Source organism: Rhinolophus sinicus, chromosome 16 (assembly GCF_057876585.1).
Source record: "Rhinolophus sinicus isolate RSI-liver-muscle chromosome 16, RSI-T2T, whole genome shotgun sequence".
Lineage (NCBI taxonomy): Eukaryota > Metazoa > Chordata > Mammalia > Chiroptera > Rhinolophidae > Rhinolophus > Rhinolophus sinicus.
This window is the reverse complement of record NC_142516.1, coordinates 15,538,193-15,556,255: the sequence shown is the minus strand read 5'-3', so window position 1 is coordinate 15,556,255 and position 18,063 is coordinate 15,538,193. Positions and strand designations below refer to the sequence as shown.

Below are 18,063 nucleotides of genomic sequence, written 5' to 3'. Positions count from 1 at the left end.
ACCATGAAATTTTTTTGTCGTAGAAAATCTTAAGGACCTGTGGTGCTAAGTGCATGAGCTGGGAAATACATACCATCCTTACTGTCTCTTGCAAAAACCTTATTCAATGGTAGCACTAAAAATCACGAGCACGGTGTTATTAAGCCGTCTTAAAAATTGTTTTCACTGCATCTGCTTGAGCACATTTACTATGCTATGCATCACTGAGTCTATCTCTAGGGCAAACAGGATTCCCTGGAGGTCTGTACCAGGATCCCTCTTACACCATCAATTTGAAAGTTATAAAACTGGGCCACGTTCCAATGATCTTTGAGGTTAATGCACTCATTTATTCCACAAATATTCATTAAACACTTTCTACGTATTAGGTTTAAGAATATGAAACAAATTTTAGAAAGGAGGATAGTAAACAAGGAAACAAATAAAAATCATTTTAGATCATGGTCTTACCACGGAAGAAAAAAGGCCGCTGTGACAGAGAGTAGCCGGTTGGGGGTGGAAAGGGGTAAAATGCTAGATTGGGTTGTCATTGTAGACAGGTCTAAGGAGTGGGCATTGGAACTGAGAGTCGAAAGGTGAGAAGGGGCCAGCCAGGGGAGCAGCTGGGGAGTGAAAAGAGGCATGGCAAGGAAAAGGAACAACACGTTCTCAGAGTCCAATGTGGGGAACCATTTGACGTGTTCGTGCAACACAAAGGAAGTCTGTGTGTCTGCAGCCCTAGGACACGCCAAGTGAGTGAAGAGGGCAGGAGCCAGATACAGAAGGGACAGGGTCTATAAGCCTTGGAAAGGAGTCTGGACTGTGTTCTAAGGATAACAGAATACGCTGAATGATTTTAAGCAGAAGAGTACCCTTATCTGGTTAATGTTTCTAAAATGATTAGTCTGACTGCTTTGGGGAGACAGAATCTCAAAGAGGGTACAGTTACAAGTCGGAGTTGAGAGGCGGCTGTGACTAATGGTGACAAAGAAAGGGAGGACAGATTTGATATACATTTAGGGGAAGAATGAATTTCTTCCTGCATTAGTTTTCTTAGGCCCCATTTAACTTGTAAATTAAGATAATGTGATATCCAATATCAGTCTAATTCAAACAGCAGATTTTCTTTAATAATCTAATTCTGAAATTCTGCTGTAAGAGAAGGAAACAGATTCCAAAGTGAAAGCCAAGGTTTTTGCTAAAAAGAAAAAAGTGCCATGTGGCATTGTTTAGGACGGTGGAATATTAGAAACAACCCAAATGCCTAACAAAAGGGGCCTTGTTAAGACACGTGTGGTGCATAACAGGGAAATTGGGTGTAGGAATTCAGTGACACAAAAAACGTTCAGGATATGACACTAAGGAAATGCTTTCAGGATGGTAGTAAAGAGAGAAGTCATGGGCTTGGAGTCAATTGTGTGTATGGGGGCTGCAGTGGTAGGGTAGAGGGGAGTGATTCTTGGTGAATGCTAGAAAGAAGGATGGATGGATATGGTTGGGTAACATTACAAGCGACCCTGAATATCCAACCCGGAACAATATAAAACAGCCCTGGGGTCGGCCCGGTTGCTCAGGCGGTTAGAGCTCCGTGCTCCTAACTCTGAAGGCTGCCAGTTCAATTCCCACATGGGCCAGTGGGCTCTCAACCACAAGGTTGCCAGTTCAACTCCTCGAGTCCCGCAAGGGATGGTGGGCAGCTCCCCCTGCAACTAAGGTTGAACACGGCACCTTGAGCTGAGCTGCCTCCTGGATGGCTCAGTTGGTTGGAGCGCAGGCTCTCAACCACAAGGCTGAGCTGCGCCCTCCACTACTAAGACTGAAAGGACAACAACTTGACTTGGAAAAGTCCCAGAAGTACACACTGTTCCCCAATAAAGTCCTGTTCCCTTTCCCCATTCCCCTTCCCCAATAAAATCTTAAAAAAAAAAAAAAAAAAGACAGCACTTATTCAGTTCTTGATAAATATTAGCCGAGCATTGCAAAGTAGTCCACCTTCATCATTTCATCAGACCCGTACAGCAGTTCTCTGATACAGCGATTCACAATCTCATACTACAGAAGAGGAAACTGAGGCTCAGAGACATCCAATGACTCTTCCAAAACCGAAATTGACTGGGCTGGGATTAGCAGGCCACGTTGTGACGCTCAAGTCAACTGCTCTTTATCACTCACAGTGCAGCCTGGGCTTTACTACGTGAGTTCCCAAAAGAAACTTCATCACCTTCTGCTCCGATGTATGACCTCGTTTAACGAGTAGATTTTGGTGTTTCACTGGATGCAGCATTTCACAGGGCTGAGACCTTGACATTCTCTCAACAAACAGCAAGTGTCTACCATGTGTGCAGGCCCTGACGTAGACCCAGAAACAGAAAGATGTTTCAATGAGACAAGTCCCACCTTCAAAGAACTTTATGTCTAGCTAGGGAGAGAGCCAGACCAAAGCAAATTATACTACACAAAAATGAAGCCAGCGTTTAACACGTGTATAGAGAGGTGGGAGAATTCACACATGGGAGACGGTGACAATAGGTGACGTCTTCATGGAAATGCGCCATTCAAGTTAATCTTGCAAAGACAGGTAGGGCTTCACTTGTCTAAAACACAGGGGTTTCATTAACAAGTCTGGGACTCACACTGCTTAGTTCTTCCTGGCTCTACTACTCAACCCTGTGTCCCTTTGGTCAGCTTACGGCAGCCATCTGTGACTTAGTGATTTCATCTGCAAAATGGAAATTATCATTGTACCAGCTTCTTAGGGTTGCTGAGGAGCAAATGAGATAAGATGTATGCAGCAGTTAGCTTGCTGCCTGGAAGAAGTGTCCCCAAGTGACAACAATTATTTATAGGGTCCAGATAGGAGATTACAGGCAGAGATGATGGCACAGAAAACAACATGGGGGTGAAAACATGGGTTTAGCGGAGAGAGCAGAGAGAGCAGAGCTCTATGGCAGCTTTGAACGTCATCTTCATAAATCTGAACACCTCTGAAGAGACTGGACAACCACGAAGCTCTGAGAGAAAAGGAGTGACATCATCGGAGGTGGGTTAGTAGGAACTAGAGAAGTGAGAGACAAAAAAAAAAAAAAAAATTAAGATAAAATAGAACAAAACAAAATAAAATAAAAAGAGTGACCATCTGGAGACCGTTGAATGGACTGAAAGAAATGAGATGGGATTTGAAATCAGGCAATGATAAGGGGGTTTGTCCCATCCGCAAAGTCACACAGATTGTCAGAGGCAGAAGAAGATGATGAGAGAGAGGAGACAAAGGGAGGAGGACGAGAAGGAGAATGAGAAGATCTGCTTTTTAGTGCATGGTGGGCTGGGCACTGTGCTGAGATATGGTAACAACGCTGTGGGTTGGAAGTGTCTTGAAGAAGCCGAGTGACCAGTCGACGCTGACAGGAGTAGTTTATTCGAATTTGAACATACATTCAAATCCAACTATGAACCCAAATTGGAATCTAGTTCTAATTTATAATGCTCCTACTCTTGACCATCATATTATTCAGAATATTAAAGAATGAGCCGGAACTCTGCTCTGGAACGCCAGCCTGAGGAACCTTCCAGGAGAACCACCCGCCTCTCCTGCACGCTTCAAAATGAAACCAGCTACAATATAAGGAGTATTTGCTGTGCCCAGGTCCTGTGCTACTAAGTGCTTTCCATGGACTATTACGAATCTTTTGTAACCACTCTAAAAGACGGATGATTCATTCCCATTCTCAGAGGAGGCAGCTGAGCTCCCAGACCTTAGCTCCACACCGAGGAGGGCAGATCTGCTGTCCCCAAGGCCTCCGCGGAGACGATCCACCAGGCAGAGAGCAGCACGAGTTCCATGAAAACAGGGCAGCAAGGGAAGAGAGCACAGCTCTTCCTGGTGCCTTCAGAACCTGGGGCCAGCCCGCTGGTGCCTACCTACCTCGAGACTTGCTCCTGCGCTTCCGCTTTCCTGCCGAGTGGCTGCGCGGTGCGTGTTGCAGTTGACTGACATCGATGGGCGTGTTAGCACGGAAACTCTCCTTGAACTTCTGCATCAGGGACTCCACTGTCTCCTGTGTCGCCTCAGCTGCTGCTACAGGGTGGGGAACGGGGCTGAGGTTAGCGCTTGGTCCACCCCCACCCAGCCCCTGCAGGACTGGGCCTGGCCACCCGGAGCCCTCGGAGCTCCCTCCCTGACCCAGTGATACAGAAGCCACAGATTCCAGTGTAGATGTGGGTGTTGGCTTAGGCACTTATTTATTGAATACCCATTATGTTCCAGGAACTGCCCCAAGCCCTTGAGATATATAACCGTGAAAAGTTAGACACAATCCATGATTCTAGGAGTTTATAGCATGATAGGACACATAGCCAGGCATATCCAACATTCTGCAATCTGTGATAGGAGAGTACAAAGTACTAGAGGAGCACCAAGAAGGGTCATCTCACCCATCCTGGCAGTCAAGGCAGGCTTCCTGGAGGAGGCAATACCTTCACTGGGACCGTAAGGATGAGTAGAAATGAGCAAAGAAGGGAGGATCAGGGTGGGGTTACTAGAGAGACTGGGGATAAGAGTACCCTGGGTAGAAGGTAACTCTGCGCAAAGATCTGAAGCCAGAAAGAGCATGGTGCTTGAACAACTGAAAGGGGTTCAGTGTGGCTCAACAGAGCATGAGAAGAGATGAGGCTGGAGAGGTCATATCACACCCTCTAAGTCATACTCAGGAGGCTGGATTGTATCCTCATGGCAAACGTAAATCACTGAAAGGTTTTAACCAGAAAACTGTCACGTTGAAGTTCAGTTTCTTTTTTAACAAATACTAACGAAAGTATGGAAAACCCAAGCAGAGCTGGAGAGAAAGGCCAGAACAGAGACTGCTGCAGTAGCCAGCCAGAGGCAAGCGTGGACTGAACCAGAACAGCGACAGGGAGGTAGACAGCAGTACATGGGTCAAACAAACTTTTAGGGGACAAAACTACAGTACTGTGCTACGTGGATCACTTCGTACGATATCCCTGTTTCACTTCAGTAAATTCACCTAAAGAAATGAGCCTCTTTCCCCACAAAGCATACACCTTAGTCCAAGCTAGCAAGTGGCAAAGTCAAGACTTCTAACTCCTAGTCCTATGTTCCATTGTATCAGTACCATCCAGCGATTTGTTAGTAGCCACATTTCCACAGAATTCCAAACCAGAAAATACTAGAAAGTTCCACAGAATGGAGAAAGTCAGTAGGGCAGAGAGAAAAAGTTGAAAGATAAAAGAAAAAAGAAAAAAGAAAGAAAGCAGAAAGGCTTGAGAAGGAAGGAGAAAGACCACATGAAAGGCAGGAAGAGGAAAGGAGAAAGAAGCAAAGGAACATGGCTGAATGGCTCAGCGCCTTTGTTCTGAGAAATTCCCAAAGAGAGACCTGGCTTTGAAATGTTCAAACTCGGCCCTCCCTCCATCTATATCTTCAGAGGTTAGGATATTTCTTCCGTTTAAGCTACCTGCTGTCTGATGCCAAGAGATGGGACGAGCCAAAGGTGCCTGTTTCTTTGAAAGGGGTTCACAAGACAGGACAAAGAAGGCTTGGTAACATTGCAACACTAACTTCTAAGCAGCGCTTGTTTTCCCAAGAAAGCTATCAGCTTAGATGGATGTTTCTGCAGGGGAGCTCATACCTGGAAGGCTGGTTTGGGCACTGGGTTCTGTGAGAAGCCGCATCTTTGGGGACGTAGTGGAGAATCTGTGCTTGCTATGGAAAAGTGAATTGACAATACAAACAAACCATGTGGTGCCATTAGAACTTCCTCACCTGCCTGTTTTGCTATCTCTCTCTTCAGATACGTATATCACTTAGGTCTATGTAAAGGTGAGACAAGAACATCCCAAAAAGGGGTCCCTACTCTAAGTCTGTGATGCAGAGCCCTCCAGCAAGTGGCTATAGTCCAATTCTGAGAACCACTGTCATGCCCAACCCTGATGCTTCAAACCCAGACGGGAGAGTGATCTACCCAGGTTATAAGAGCTGTGCTATCCTGTGGTCAAAACTCCAGAGCAAGTTAGCATGCAGTCTCCTGTGGATTACACTTTGTATCCCCAAATTTCATAAGTTGAGGCCTTAAACTCCAAAGTGGCTGCATTTGGAGATCGGGTTTTTAGTAGATAAAGTTAAATGAGGTCGTAAGTGGGGGGGGGGGGGCTCATTCAATAGGATCGGCGTCTTTATAAAAAAGAGGAAGAGACTCTCCACGGGTAGACAGCGAGGAAAGGCCGTGTGAGCACACCATGGGGAGGCAACCACCTAAAAGCCAGTCCCCAGCTATGCTGGCACCCTGAGCTTGGACGTCCAGCCCCCAGCACTGTGAGAAAATTCATTTCTGTTCTTTAAGCGACTCGATCTATGGCATTTAGTTACAGCAACCCAAGTAGACTAACACCTCATCACAATGCAGGTGAAGGCTTCAACAAACGAATTTGTGGGGGACACGAGCATGCAGTTCATAACAAGCTACAGTGGTGAAAAAAAACAACAAACAAACACAAACCCCTAATGATGCTCACCACACACACAGGAAGGCCAATATTAATGAAATGATTGGTATATACGATGATGGAAAGGTGAAAGATGATGTAAGAAGCTCCATTGGAGGGATATGACTTAGTCTAGGAAAGTCATGGAAATTGTTTTTAAGGAAGTGAGCAATGTGAAGGTCTGAGAAAAGTATGAGTTACTCAGGTGAGAAGGAAGTGAGAGGGCTACAGGAGGGAGGTGAAAAGAGCAAAGGAGGCAGAGGGAAGAGTGTAAAGAAAGAACTCTTGGGAGAAGGAATATCAAATTGGCTGCCATAGCCACTAGGCATGAAACACCAAAAGCGAGTGGCCTGAGATGGTGTTGGACAGGCTGATTCCTAACCCTAGCCCTGTCCCGAACCCCAACCCCAACCCCAACCCTAACCCTTACCCAATTCCTATCCCTAACCCTAACCCTAAACCTTCTGGCCCTTGTTAAAGATAGAACATGCTGAAGGTTTTACATAGGAGTCTGAAGTGGTCATATTTTCATTTAGGAAAGATCCTCCTGGCTGCACAGAGAAGAATTCATTGGAGAAGGACAGCAACTGAAGTGAGAAGATGAACTAGGAAGATGCCACACAAGTGCACATATGAAAGGGTGGTAGCCTGGATAGAGTAGAGTTAACGACAGAGAAGCAGGAAGAGTACGAGAGAGTAGAGACAGAAGTAGTAGATTAGTATAGATAGGGAAGTGGGCAAATCTGACAGTTATTTTTCAGGTACAACTCCCTTCAAATGTGGTGCCTGATTAGAAAAGGTGAAGAGGAAGAGGGAGGTATGGAGGATGATGCCTGGTCTTCTGCCATCCAGAGGCTGAATGATGGTACCTCTCAATTTGAGGAGGAACCCTGGAAGAGAACATGTTTCAGATATGGAAACTTGGGGGTGTCTAAGTGGAGGTGCTGTGTAGACAGTAAGGGATCTGTGTCTCGTACTCACAGAAGTGGACTCTATGAAACTATCCATACATTCCTTGGACAAGTTGTGTAGTGGCTCAGAAAGTGAGTGTGTGGCACAGTCCAGGCAATGGGACACACGAATTCCTGAGCTAGATGGTCTGTTCTCCGTTTGCACCGCCAGATCCATCCTCCACCCCCAGGTTTATTCTGGCCCACATCACGTCTGGGAGGCAGACCCTCCCTGGGCTGTCTCTTGGCTCCTTGTTGTCTGGCTACTAGTTGGGTTTGCTCGGTGGGATGCTCTGCCAGGAGATGGAAGGAGAAACTGTGGGGCGATGTCTTCCCTTGGCCTTTCCTGTTCCTGCACCTATTTCTGATGGAGACTATAAGGCCTTGGTCCTTTATAGCTTCTTCCAGGACCCCCTCTCCACCCACAGATTCAGTTCTCCCAGGCTCCCATAAAACCACTTCCTCTCCCTGCCCCTTCAGTTCTAAGCGTTGGTAGTGCTTTCCTGATGTTTCTTATCCCTGGTTTCTCCATAACCCCATGTTGATTTTCTTCATTCTGCCTACGCCTCTATGAATAGTCACTTCATTCACTTTCTCCTAAAAAATACTATCTGAGGGTACCTTCTTTGTCCATCTAGAACCTTGATTGATACATCATCCCTTTTCATCATGGCTCAGACATTCAGCAATTCCTAAAGGCCAGCTGCTCCCCATTCTGTCATTTCTGCTTTACTTTCTCCTAAGCTGATGTAGATTTGACTGGCTTGGAAGAGGGGATGATACAAAGAGAAGGAAGGTTTGCTCCCCTGAGCTGCAAGTTTTCTGATCCCAACTGTAGCAAATCCCTTCCATCTGTTTGGCTGCTCTTGCCTCAGCGACAGTGCCAAGAGCCCAGGCAGGCTTAGAGGGGAAGTGCTCGTGCCCACCCCTCCAGGGCCTATTTCATCCTGCATACCACTCTCCAACCTGCCCCGTCCCTCCCAATCCCAATGCAGAGCTCTATCAATATCAATATATCAAGTTGTCCAAACAAGCCACATTACCTCCTGGTACCCACTGAGCTCTGCCTCCCCAAAGCAGCAAAATGCTCACCGGTCGCCTGGATGAATGCAACAGATGGGGCCTCATGAGAGCATCGTGGCAGACCCAGGAAAGGGAGGGAGAGAACGGGGACCGGGGAGAGTGGGAAGGAAGGAAGGGGGAGCGGGGTGGGTGGAGCTGCTTCTTCCTAATTGACATAGGAGAGATGGTCAAGTTTAATGAGAAGGAACCACAGGGGCCTGAGGGGGGGAGCCCTGGTCCCCAAGTCCAGGTAGACAGAGAATTGAAGAGAGGAAAAGGGAGGAAGGAGGGGGGAGAGAAAATAATAATGGAAAAGAAAACTGTGCTGGATGATACAGGTCAGGGGACATGAAACGGGAGGCAAAGAAGAGTGGACAGAAGAGGAGAGGGCAGGAAAGCAACGAAGGGAGCAGAAGAGGGAAGGACAGGAAGGACAGAGGAAGAAGCAAATAAGGCACGAGGAGGGCAGGGGGTGGACCCTGAGTGCCTTTGCAAAGGCATGAGGGATGTGTGGATTTTCAGATACCAGGCAGGCTTCCATCTGGTACCCAACCTGTAGAGCAGGCACCACACGCCGTATCTACCCTGATACTCAACAATTTTGCACTCAAACTCACTGCGTGCTCTCTCCCCGACACAGCCTGGGATATTTTACTACCAAAACGTGTATAGGTTTGTGTTCACGTTCCTGTTTCACTTTTACCATCCTTTTTAATTTTTCTAGACTCATCCAGCCTATGTAAGAAGTAAATTCACAATTAATGAATACCAACTCTTTGCCAAGCAAGGAGCCTGGTTTTCCTTGTGTTTTCACATTCATTCCTCCTAATGACCCTGAAAGGTAAGCATCATTAGCTGCTGTTCAGAAATGAGGAAACGGAGACTCAGAGCAGTGAATCATCTCCTCAGGTCACAGAGCTTAGATTCAGGCTATGGCAGCACTAATGACCCCGCTCCATGCACTGTATCACCCTACACAATCTTTCCCGCCTGCCTGATGGATGGAGATGGATATCCCAGCCTTGGAGTTTGGATGTGACTTATCTGGGCCTAAAAAGTGACTCTGCCAGGTCAACCCCTCTTAAGTCATCTAGAGGGCGTTCTAGTCACCATGGCCCTGGCTGGAGCCAGGGGCTCAATGTGGTTGGAGAATGACCAGCTGTGCCAGAGAAACCTTGCTCAGTGTTGATGGTCAAGACTGTCCAGCCTGGAGATCCTAGGCTCAGCTTATGCCACATTTTGCCAGTTCTGTCTCATTACAGAACTATGTTCAGAGAACCAAGCCACAGGTGGGCATTTGTCGGCCACATTGCCTAGTGCAAGCAAAAATGGGTTCCATTGTCAACTCTGCCATTGTGTAACCTTGAGTAACTCCCTTCCCTTTTACAGCCCTCAGTTTCCTCCTCTGTAAATGTCTGCAGGGTCTTTGGGAGCAGTGAATGTCATTATGCATGTAAATTGTCTAACAGCTTCAAGAACATAGTAAGTGCTCAGAAAGGGATGTCATTACCCAGCTTTCTCTCACTCACCCTTCAGCTTCGTGATTGGTCAATCAATCCATTCATTCATTTGTTCATTCACTTACTCATTTTGAAAGTCATCTGCACTATAAAATATCCACTTTGGAAATTCTTTAGGAGAGTACATATCACCCCTTTTATTCAGGTGTGAAAATAGAGGCACCAAGAAATAAAGTCATGATAACAGTAAGCAGCAGACCAAGGTCCAGCAGCCTCATCTCCCATTTCCACAACTCTTCTCTGCTTTCCCAAATTTGAGGATAATTTTAACTTCAGATCTTGTGATGTTCAATTTATGTGTCAACTCGTCTAGGCCATGGAACCCATGTATTTGGTCAAAAATGATTCTAGACCTTTCTGTGAGGGTAGTTCTTAGTTGAGATTAACATTTAAGTTAGAAGACTTCGAGTAGACTACTGTCCATAGTGTTTGTGGGCTTCATCCAATTAGTTGAGGGTCTTAACAGAAAAAAGACTACCCTTCCCCCAAGGAAAAAGGAATTCTGCCAGTAGAGTTGCCTTCAGACCCAAGCTGCAGCATCACCTCTTCCATGGGTCCCCAGTATACCAGCCTACGCTGAAGATTTTGGATTATCAGCCTACACAATCACATGAATCAATTCCTTAAAATCAATCAATCACTCTCTCTCTCAATATATAGATATAGCTATAGGTGACAGAGATGGAGATATAAATCTAGACATAGATATAAAGTTGTCCCTTGAATATCATCGGTTTGAACTGTGTAGGTTCATTTATACACACTTTTTTTTCAGTAAATATGCAGAATCAAAAGTTATACTTAGATTTTTGACTTTGCAGGGGGTTCTGCACCCATAACCCCTGCATTATTGAAGGGGCAACTCTGTATAGAGAGCTAGTATGTATATAACCAATCTATACCTCTACCATATTTATACCTAAAACTATATAGATATAGATCTATATATCTCATACTGTTTTTCTCAAGAACCCTAACTAATACAGGCCTTAGTTTGCACCCTAAGTCTTCGGACAAGGCACATTCAAATGCCAGGATTGGAGGGAAGAAAATAAGAGAAGATGTCCCAATTCTAAAGTATACCTCAGCTGGGAAGACCTTATATAAATGGAAAAAAAAAGAAAAAAACACATCAAATCTCGAAGTTGCATGAGTCAGTAAATGAAACCAACATCCCATCTCATCTAGGCGTCACTGCTTCATAAAAAGAAAAAAAGAAAAATAAGTAAGAAAGAAAACAGTGTTCCTTAGCCAGATGAAAACACTGCACTAGTAGAACCAATTTAAAACCTATGTATGTATTTTTAAAAATGGCCACCTCTTCCCAATTCTCAGGGATCAAAAGTTGATGGATGGAATTTTCTCCCTTTGTAGTTTTTTTCTCCCACATACCTTCTTAAACCTTTGATGTGTGGTACAGCTTATCTTCAAGCAAGTGCCTGCAGACAAGACAAATGAACAAATAGCAACAAATATAAATTGGAAAACGGGGAAATAGCCTTTTCTTATATACATGATCCTGGGCCTGTCAGTGAATACCGCAGACTTGTAGTGTGGTCATAATTTCTGCCAGAGAACGGCATTGAATTTAAATGATGGCGTTGAATGTAGCGATATTTCCCTCCGTTCTGTTAAAAACACAACACCTCCTAGGTTCTCTGGAGCTGCTGTCCTACCCAGGACACAAATGGGCTGTAAGATTCCTTCCAGCTCCATGGCTGCGTAGTTCGAAATGTAAATGAAATACGCTTTCAATAAAATGAACGCAATGACCACAGGAACTGCACTTTTCAGTTTGCAAAGCACTTTCACTTCTTTCAACCAATGTTATCCTTACAACTTCCCATTTTATGGAGCCAGAGAGGCAAAGGAGTTTTTCAAAGGTCAGGCTGGAGTTGATAGGACAGGCCAACAAGTCTAGGTCAAGAAAGAAAAGGTCAAGTGATAGACAGGCGGAGACAAAGGCTTCTTGGTCACTTTATTGCCCCCTTGGTGGCAAGGCGTGGCTGTGGAAAGTCTTTGGAACCAGCCACATTTTGGAACGTTAGCCGTGTTTCTCACCAGCTGTGAGACGCGGCAAGTCACTTAACTCCTCAGCTTCTCCCAGTGCTAAAATGGGGTTTGCGATTACAACTTCATAAAGTTATTTCTGGATTAAATGAAATGTTCAAATACTTATCACAGTGCTTGGTACAGAGTAAAGATTTTAAGGATGAGACTGAATAGTGTCACTGCCTGAAAGATCTTAAACTATCAATCATAGCAAATTCGGTTGTGCCAGCCAACCCTGGGTGGCACGCACAGGCCCAGAATCCGATGGGACCCAATTACGAGCCCGATTCCTGCACAGGAAGGCCATGTATGGGCCAGCACACCTTGGCACTGGAGGGCACCTATCGTATACATTTAGAATTCTTCATCCAACACCATTACTGGGCCCGGTATCAGAGGTGGACACTGGGGGCAGTGATGAGCTGCATTGCCCTTTCTTTAAAACGTGACACCGTTTAGTGGAAGAAACAGGTAAAGATAACGAAAATAGATTGTGCTAAATGTCCAGAGAGAAAGAGACATGTGACAAGAACACTGAAAATGTGCTCTCTACTTCCATCTGCAAGCAAGAAAAGCTTTGGAAATTTCCTAGAGGAGATGCTACTGCTCTGAGCGTAAAAGGATGCAGAACCAGGTAAAGAGACAATAAAAAGAATAGCCTCAGCGGGTGGAAGACACAAGGGCTGGAGAGAAAACCCCATGCAGTTTGGTTCCTCCAGAGCTTAAAGTGAGAGATGATTTTATTCTACTTTATTTTCTTTACCAAGAAAATCCATCTTCGAGCTAGGAAGAAGGGCTCTTTTTCCCGATCTGAGCTCAAAAAGCCCAACTATTTTGAGAGCCCTACTCTCCAGCCACGCCACCCTTTCCTGTGCCTGTGACTGTTACCTCAAATACACTGGGCATGGTGCGTGCATGCAGTGCAGCAATTCGACAGATTTGGGTTTAAGCCTCCATTCAATCACTTATTCATTATGTGACTCTAGGTATTGGATATGTTCCTTCACTTCTCTAAGCCCCATGTCTTCATCTGTAAAGCCTTGAACATAAATGTCCCTCAAGAATTGTGAGTTCTTGTGGTAGGTTATTGCATTTAAGTCAATCCAATCATATATGCACAGTGTTTACCCCAAATGGATTATGCACTCAGTAAAGTAGAGCTGTTATTACTGTTATCCAGCTTACGTGAGATAAACTCGTAAGGGGCCTTTGCCCCAAGTCAAAGCTTAATACTCGTTAGTTCTCTATTCCCCTTTTGGGTAACTCATGACCTTTGACTAAAGACTTTAGAATCGAATTCCCGATTTTTCTCTCATTTATAAATTGTACTATCCTCCCTGCCCCCTGTAACAGCCAGGTGTTCCATCTCCACGTGACTTCAGCCGGTCCCCTTTCCGGCCACACCTTGGTTCTAGCCATAACCTGGGACCTGGATACGGCAGCAACATGCATCCAGGAAACACAGTTTATACTCATGGTCCTCTGCTAACTTTCCTACCTCGCTGTGTCGTGCTTATCAAGTTTGTGCTTTGACCTCTAAGAGTTCACCAGGTCCTGCATTTTAGCTATATCGTGGCAAACATTTGGGAAGATACATGTCTGTTGCTGACGGAGATGTAGGTCTATCATTACGAGCTAGAGGAAGTTGTGCTGGCAGCTGGTCGGCAGGGAGAGGAGAATCCCTTGCTCGTACCCCTACTCCCTCCTGAGAAATTTAACTTCCTCTTGGTTTCCCTTCTTCCCCAAGAGAGTTAGCTTGAAATTTTGTGGTAGATCTGTTAGCAAGGTTCGCCTTACACGTACCATTCCAATGTATCAAGACCATTTTATGAGTCACGGAATCACGGTAACAGCGACAACAGTAACATTTACTATGTATGGAGTGTTTATAATGGGACCAGTATTATGTTAAGATAAATACGACCGTCGCTTAATGTCATTCTCATATTGACTGTGGAACCCTTTGCCTACTTTCTTCACCCCTTCCCTCACCCACACTCCTGCTATAGTGTCACTGTAAATGGGGTGTACTTCATTGACCCTTGACCTACGCTTGGCTGTGTGACTTGTTTTGGCCAATGGTATGTGGGTGGAAGTCAGCACGTGCCAGTTATGAACCTGGGCTTCAAGAGGCATCACATATGTGTGCGGGCACATCTACACATGTCACCACCACAAGGAGGAACTTTCCCAGGTAGCCTGCTGGTCCAAGGACAATGAGCAACTCACAGGTTCACAGCTCTGCAGCATGGAACAGAGTCAGTTGACTCCAACAGCCCGGGTCATTGACCTCAGCCAACCTGTACACGGTGAGCAAACCCATCTGAAATGAGCACAACACTCCATCTGATCCTCAGATATGCGACAAATCAATGTTTATTATTGGATGCCGCTGAGATACTATAATTGTTTGTTATACAGCATTGCTGTAGCAAGGACTGACTGATACACAACCTTCCAAGATATATATCATTATATCCACCTTACAAATGGGTAAGTGAGGTACACCAAGGTTAATTGGTTGTTCAAGGGTCATAGAACCTATAAATAGCAGAGCTGGATACACACCTTCAAATACTATTTCATGGCTTGTTTTGGGACGGGCCCAATAGGCCCATGGCTTAATGAACTGACTTCCACATTGGAGTGGATGGAAGGAACTTCTCTTAGCCAGCTTCCCTTTAGACCATATTCATGATAGTTAGGAAGGGGATTCCAGAAATAACAACCATCTGAAATCAAGGTATCCCTCTTCAGTGGCATAAAGACTGTTAACACATCTATTCAGAGATTTCAGGGTTAGGCTATGCTTGCTGAATGGTTGAACAAAGATTTCACAGGATGTATAACTAGGCACTGAATGAGGAATATCAAAACATACATTGTGACATATGTACATTACTGACCCATGCTATGGTGGGGGGGAGGTTCACAGAGAGCAGAATATGGAACTTGTGCAATTCTCAACTTCAACTGGAAGATTTTCTCCCATCTTCTTTTAAATTAAGGGCAAATTTTCCCAGTGTAAAAGGGTGGTTATAAATTTAAACACATGTATGTCAACTATAGTGAATGGCAGGGATTTGGGGAGTGAAATTAATGCAGCTGCATTGTAAGTATGCCCTATTTCTCAATACTAAACTTTTAAAAATAGACTGGCTAAATATATAGACAATAATGGATTGAGGCTGAGTTGGCGTTACTATAAGGCTCAGGATTTTCCATTTAATGACTTATAATTTCAATTTCCCATTTCTACATGACAGCTAGAGCAGACTTGCTTTATTATTCATGATTACATGCTGCCACCACACAAAAACGCAAGCAGAAACCTAGACAGCAACATCGGGGGAGGGGATAGCAGAAGATCCTGTGTCGGAAACTCAGCAGATCTGAAGACCAGATCTTCAGTTCCAGCTCAGCTGCTGTGTGACTTTGGGCACCTCAACAAACCTCTCTGAACCTTTGGAAATAAGCATTTCTATGAGATGCATGTTAAAACATTTGATAAGCTGGGTCACTACAAAGTTTGAAATGTTGCCATTTTACTTTTACTAGTAAAGGCTAGGGTTCTAAATTCTCCTCTTCACATCCGTAATCAAATAAACAGTGCACAAACAAAGAGGTGAGATGAAACAACATGGTAAAAACACGGTGTAAAATTGTGTTATTGTTAAGCTGAGGTTCGAATCCTGGATCTGCCTGCTAGCATGGGCCCACTTTTGATAATAATACAGCCTCTGTGAGTCTCCGTTGTTCTTCATTCACTAAATGGAGATGAGGACACCTACGGAAAAGGTGTAAGTAAACACGCTAGTGATACCATTAAGGCATACTTGTTGGCTGTTTATCTCAGGCACCATGACCTCCTATGCCGCTCACCAGAAGCCTGGGTAGTGGGTGACATTAGTACCCCTACATGGAGACAGAGCTTGATCTAGAGCCCAAGCTGGTCGGACACCTATAATCTTCATCACTGCTGAAATGGTGCAAACGGGAGGAGGAACAAAAGGCGGATATGGAGGGAGAAGAAAAGGGATGATAAGCCTGTGGAATGGTGGGTCCGTCCCACACACTTATGGAGGGCTGCCATGTGGACATGGGGTCACATGTGCATCTCGGGAATGAGTTTTAGTCCATGGCTACATAATTGTGAATTATCTTCTTCCTTCATTATTTAGTCCTGGTTTAAACTGGCTCAGCTAAGTATTATGGATAGCTCCTTTTTTCTCTATCCCTTTCCCAGGGAACAGTGGAAAAAAAAAAAAAAAGACTGAGCTAAGGCAGTAGAGAGAACAGGAAATCATGTCTTTAGTGGAGCAGAACAAATTCCTCCTCTGATGTTTTTTTTTGTGGAATAATAGAGATCCATCCAAGGGAGCCATTTGTACAGGGAGCCTGCAGGCACGGGCTGGTGGGTCTTGAGGAATACTCTCATTTTGCCAGATGTGCACAGTGAGGTAGAGAAATGGAATAAAGAAAGACAGAGACAGAGACAGAGGCTGTGACAGAACCGCCAAACCAAGCCCGTCTGGAGATTCAGACAGTGAGAGGCTCCCACTCTAGCTGCTGTGCTGATAGGAGTGTCCAGGATGAAAAACACTCTTGCTCTCTCCTCAGAGTAGTGGTCCCTTCTTCCCCACTCTTTATCTCTTATCAGTCACTTCCTGATTTAAACCTCCAGAAGCTGGACCCCGCCTGCATGGATCAGACGTGGGTACCCAATTAGATTTTTTGGAGTCCTCACCAATGATGTAACAAGCACACATTCAGTTGGGTGTTCTTCCCTCATCACCTTATATGCAATTTCCGTTCAATACTTTGGGCATCAGAGATCTCCGTGTGATTTCACAGGAAGGTGACCACTGAGAAAGTAACTTATAGTCTTGGGCTCCATTAATAAGAGCATCACATCTTAAAACCAAGAAGGGGACATCTTCACTGTGCATTGCTCAGATCACAGCTAGGGGGCTGTGCTGAGACCTGAACGCCACATTAAGAATATTATTAGCAAAGTAGAGCAGGTCCAGATATTAGAAGCTAGTCCGATACAAAGGCTTATAAGTGGCGTCATAGGACACTGTGAGGGAGTAAATGTTAGCTACCTCCAATTATCTGAATGGCTGTAGTACTATTACCAATTCTAATACTGATTAATATTCTTATTATTGTAGCTATGTCCTATGCACCAAAATACACATATTATATACATAATTACAAGAGGTAAATTTTTTGAGTGTTTACACTGGACCAGGCACCTGCCAAAGAGGGTGAAAAAAGGGAAGGGATTTTAGATGCACAAATTGCCAGTTATAAAAACAGTCACGGGGATATAAAGTACAGCACAGGGAATATAGTAATATTGTAATAACTATGGATGGTGTCAGATGGGTACTAGACTTATCGGGGTGATCACTTCATAAGTTATATAAATGTCTAATCACTATGCTGTACACCTGAAACTAGTATAATATTGTATGTCAACTGTAATTGAAAAATTTGAGTTTTTTTAATTAAAAAAGTGCTTGGCAGATATAATTTCATGTAATTCTCAATGATGCTTCAAAGTAAACTCTATTTATATCTCTCTTTTACATATGGAAAAACTGACCCTGAGACAGGTAAGGTTTTGAAAGGCAGAGTTTTGCAATCTCAGCATTACTGATGTTTGCCGGTAGACAATTATTTGCCGTGGGGGCTGTCCTGTGTATTGTAGGATGTTTACCAGCAGCCCCGGCCTCCACCAGTTAGATGTCAGTAGTACCCTTCTTGAGTTGTGATGACCAAAAGTGTCTGCAGATGTTGCCCAATGTTCCTTGAGGGGTAAAATCAACCCTGATTGAGAATCACTGCACTAAGGTAACTTACATGGTAAGTGAGAGGGCTGGCACTAAAATTCAGATCTCTCTGGTACCAAGATACATGATCTTAAAAATAGTATCACTAACAATCGCAATAGTAATAATTATTACTTTATGAGCCCACTATATGACAGAGCTTTC

At 44.6% G+C, this 18,063-nt stretch overlaps 1 protein-coding gene across 4 annotated transcripts in view; it reads right to left on the bottom strand.

Moving 5' to 3' along the window:
- The window catches only part of ASTN2 (astrotactin 2), an 839,436-nt gene that overhangs the window by 588,725 nt on the left and 232,648 nt on the right, over positions 1 to 18,063 (bottom strand). For 2 of the 4 annotated variants that reach the window (XM_074330924.2, XM_019731189.3), the window contains exon 4: positions 3,902 to 4,054. The exons of 1 other annotated variant lie outside the window; for it this stretch is intronic. In XM_074330924.2, coding sequence (XP_074187025.2) covers positions 3,902 to 4,054 — 153 coding nt within the window. The remainder of the gene's footprint in view (positions 1 to 3,901; positions 4,055 to 18,063) is intronic. One more of the 4 variants, XM_074330925.2, reaches the window with a different exon arrangement.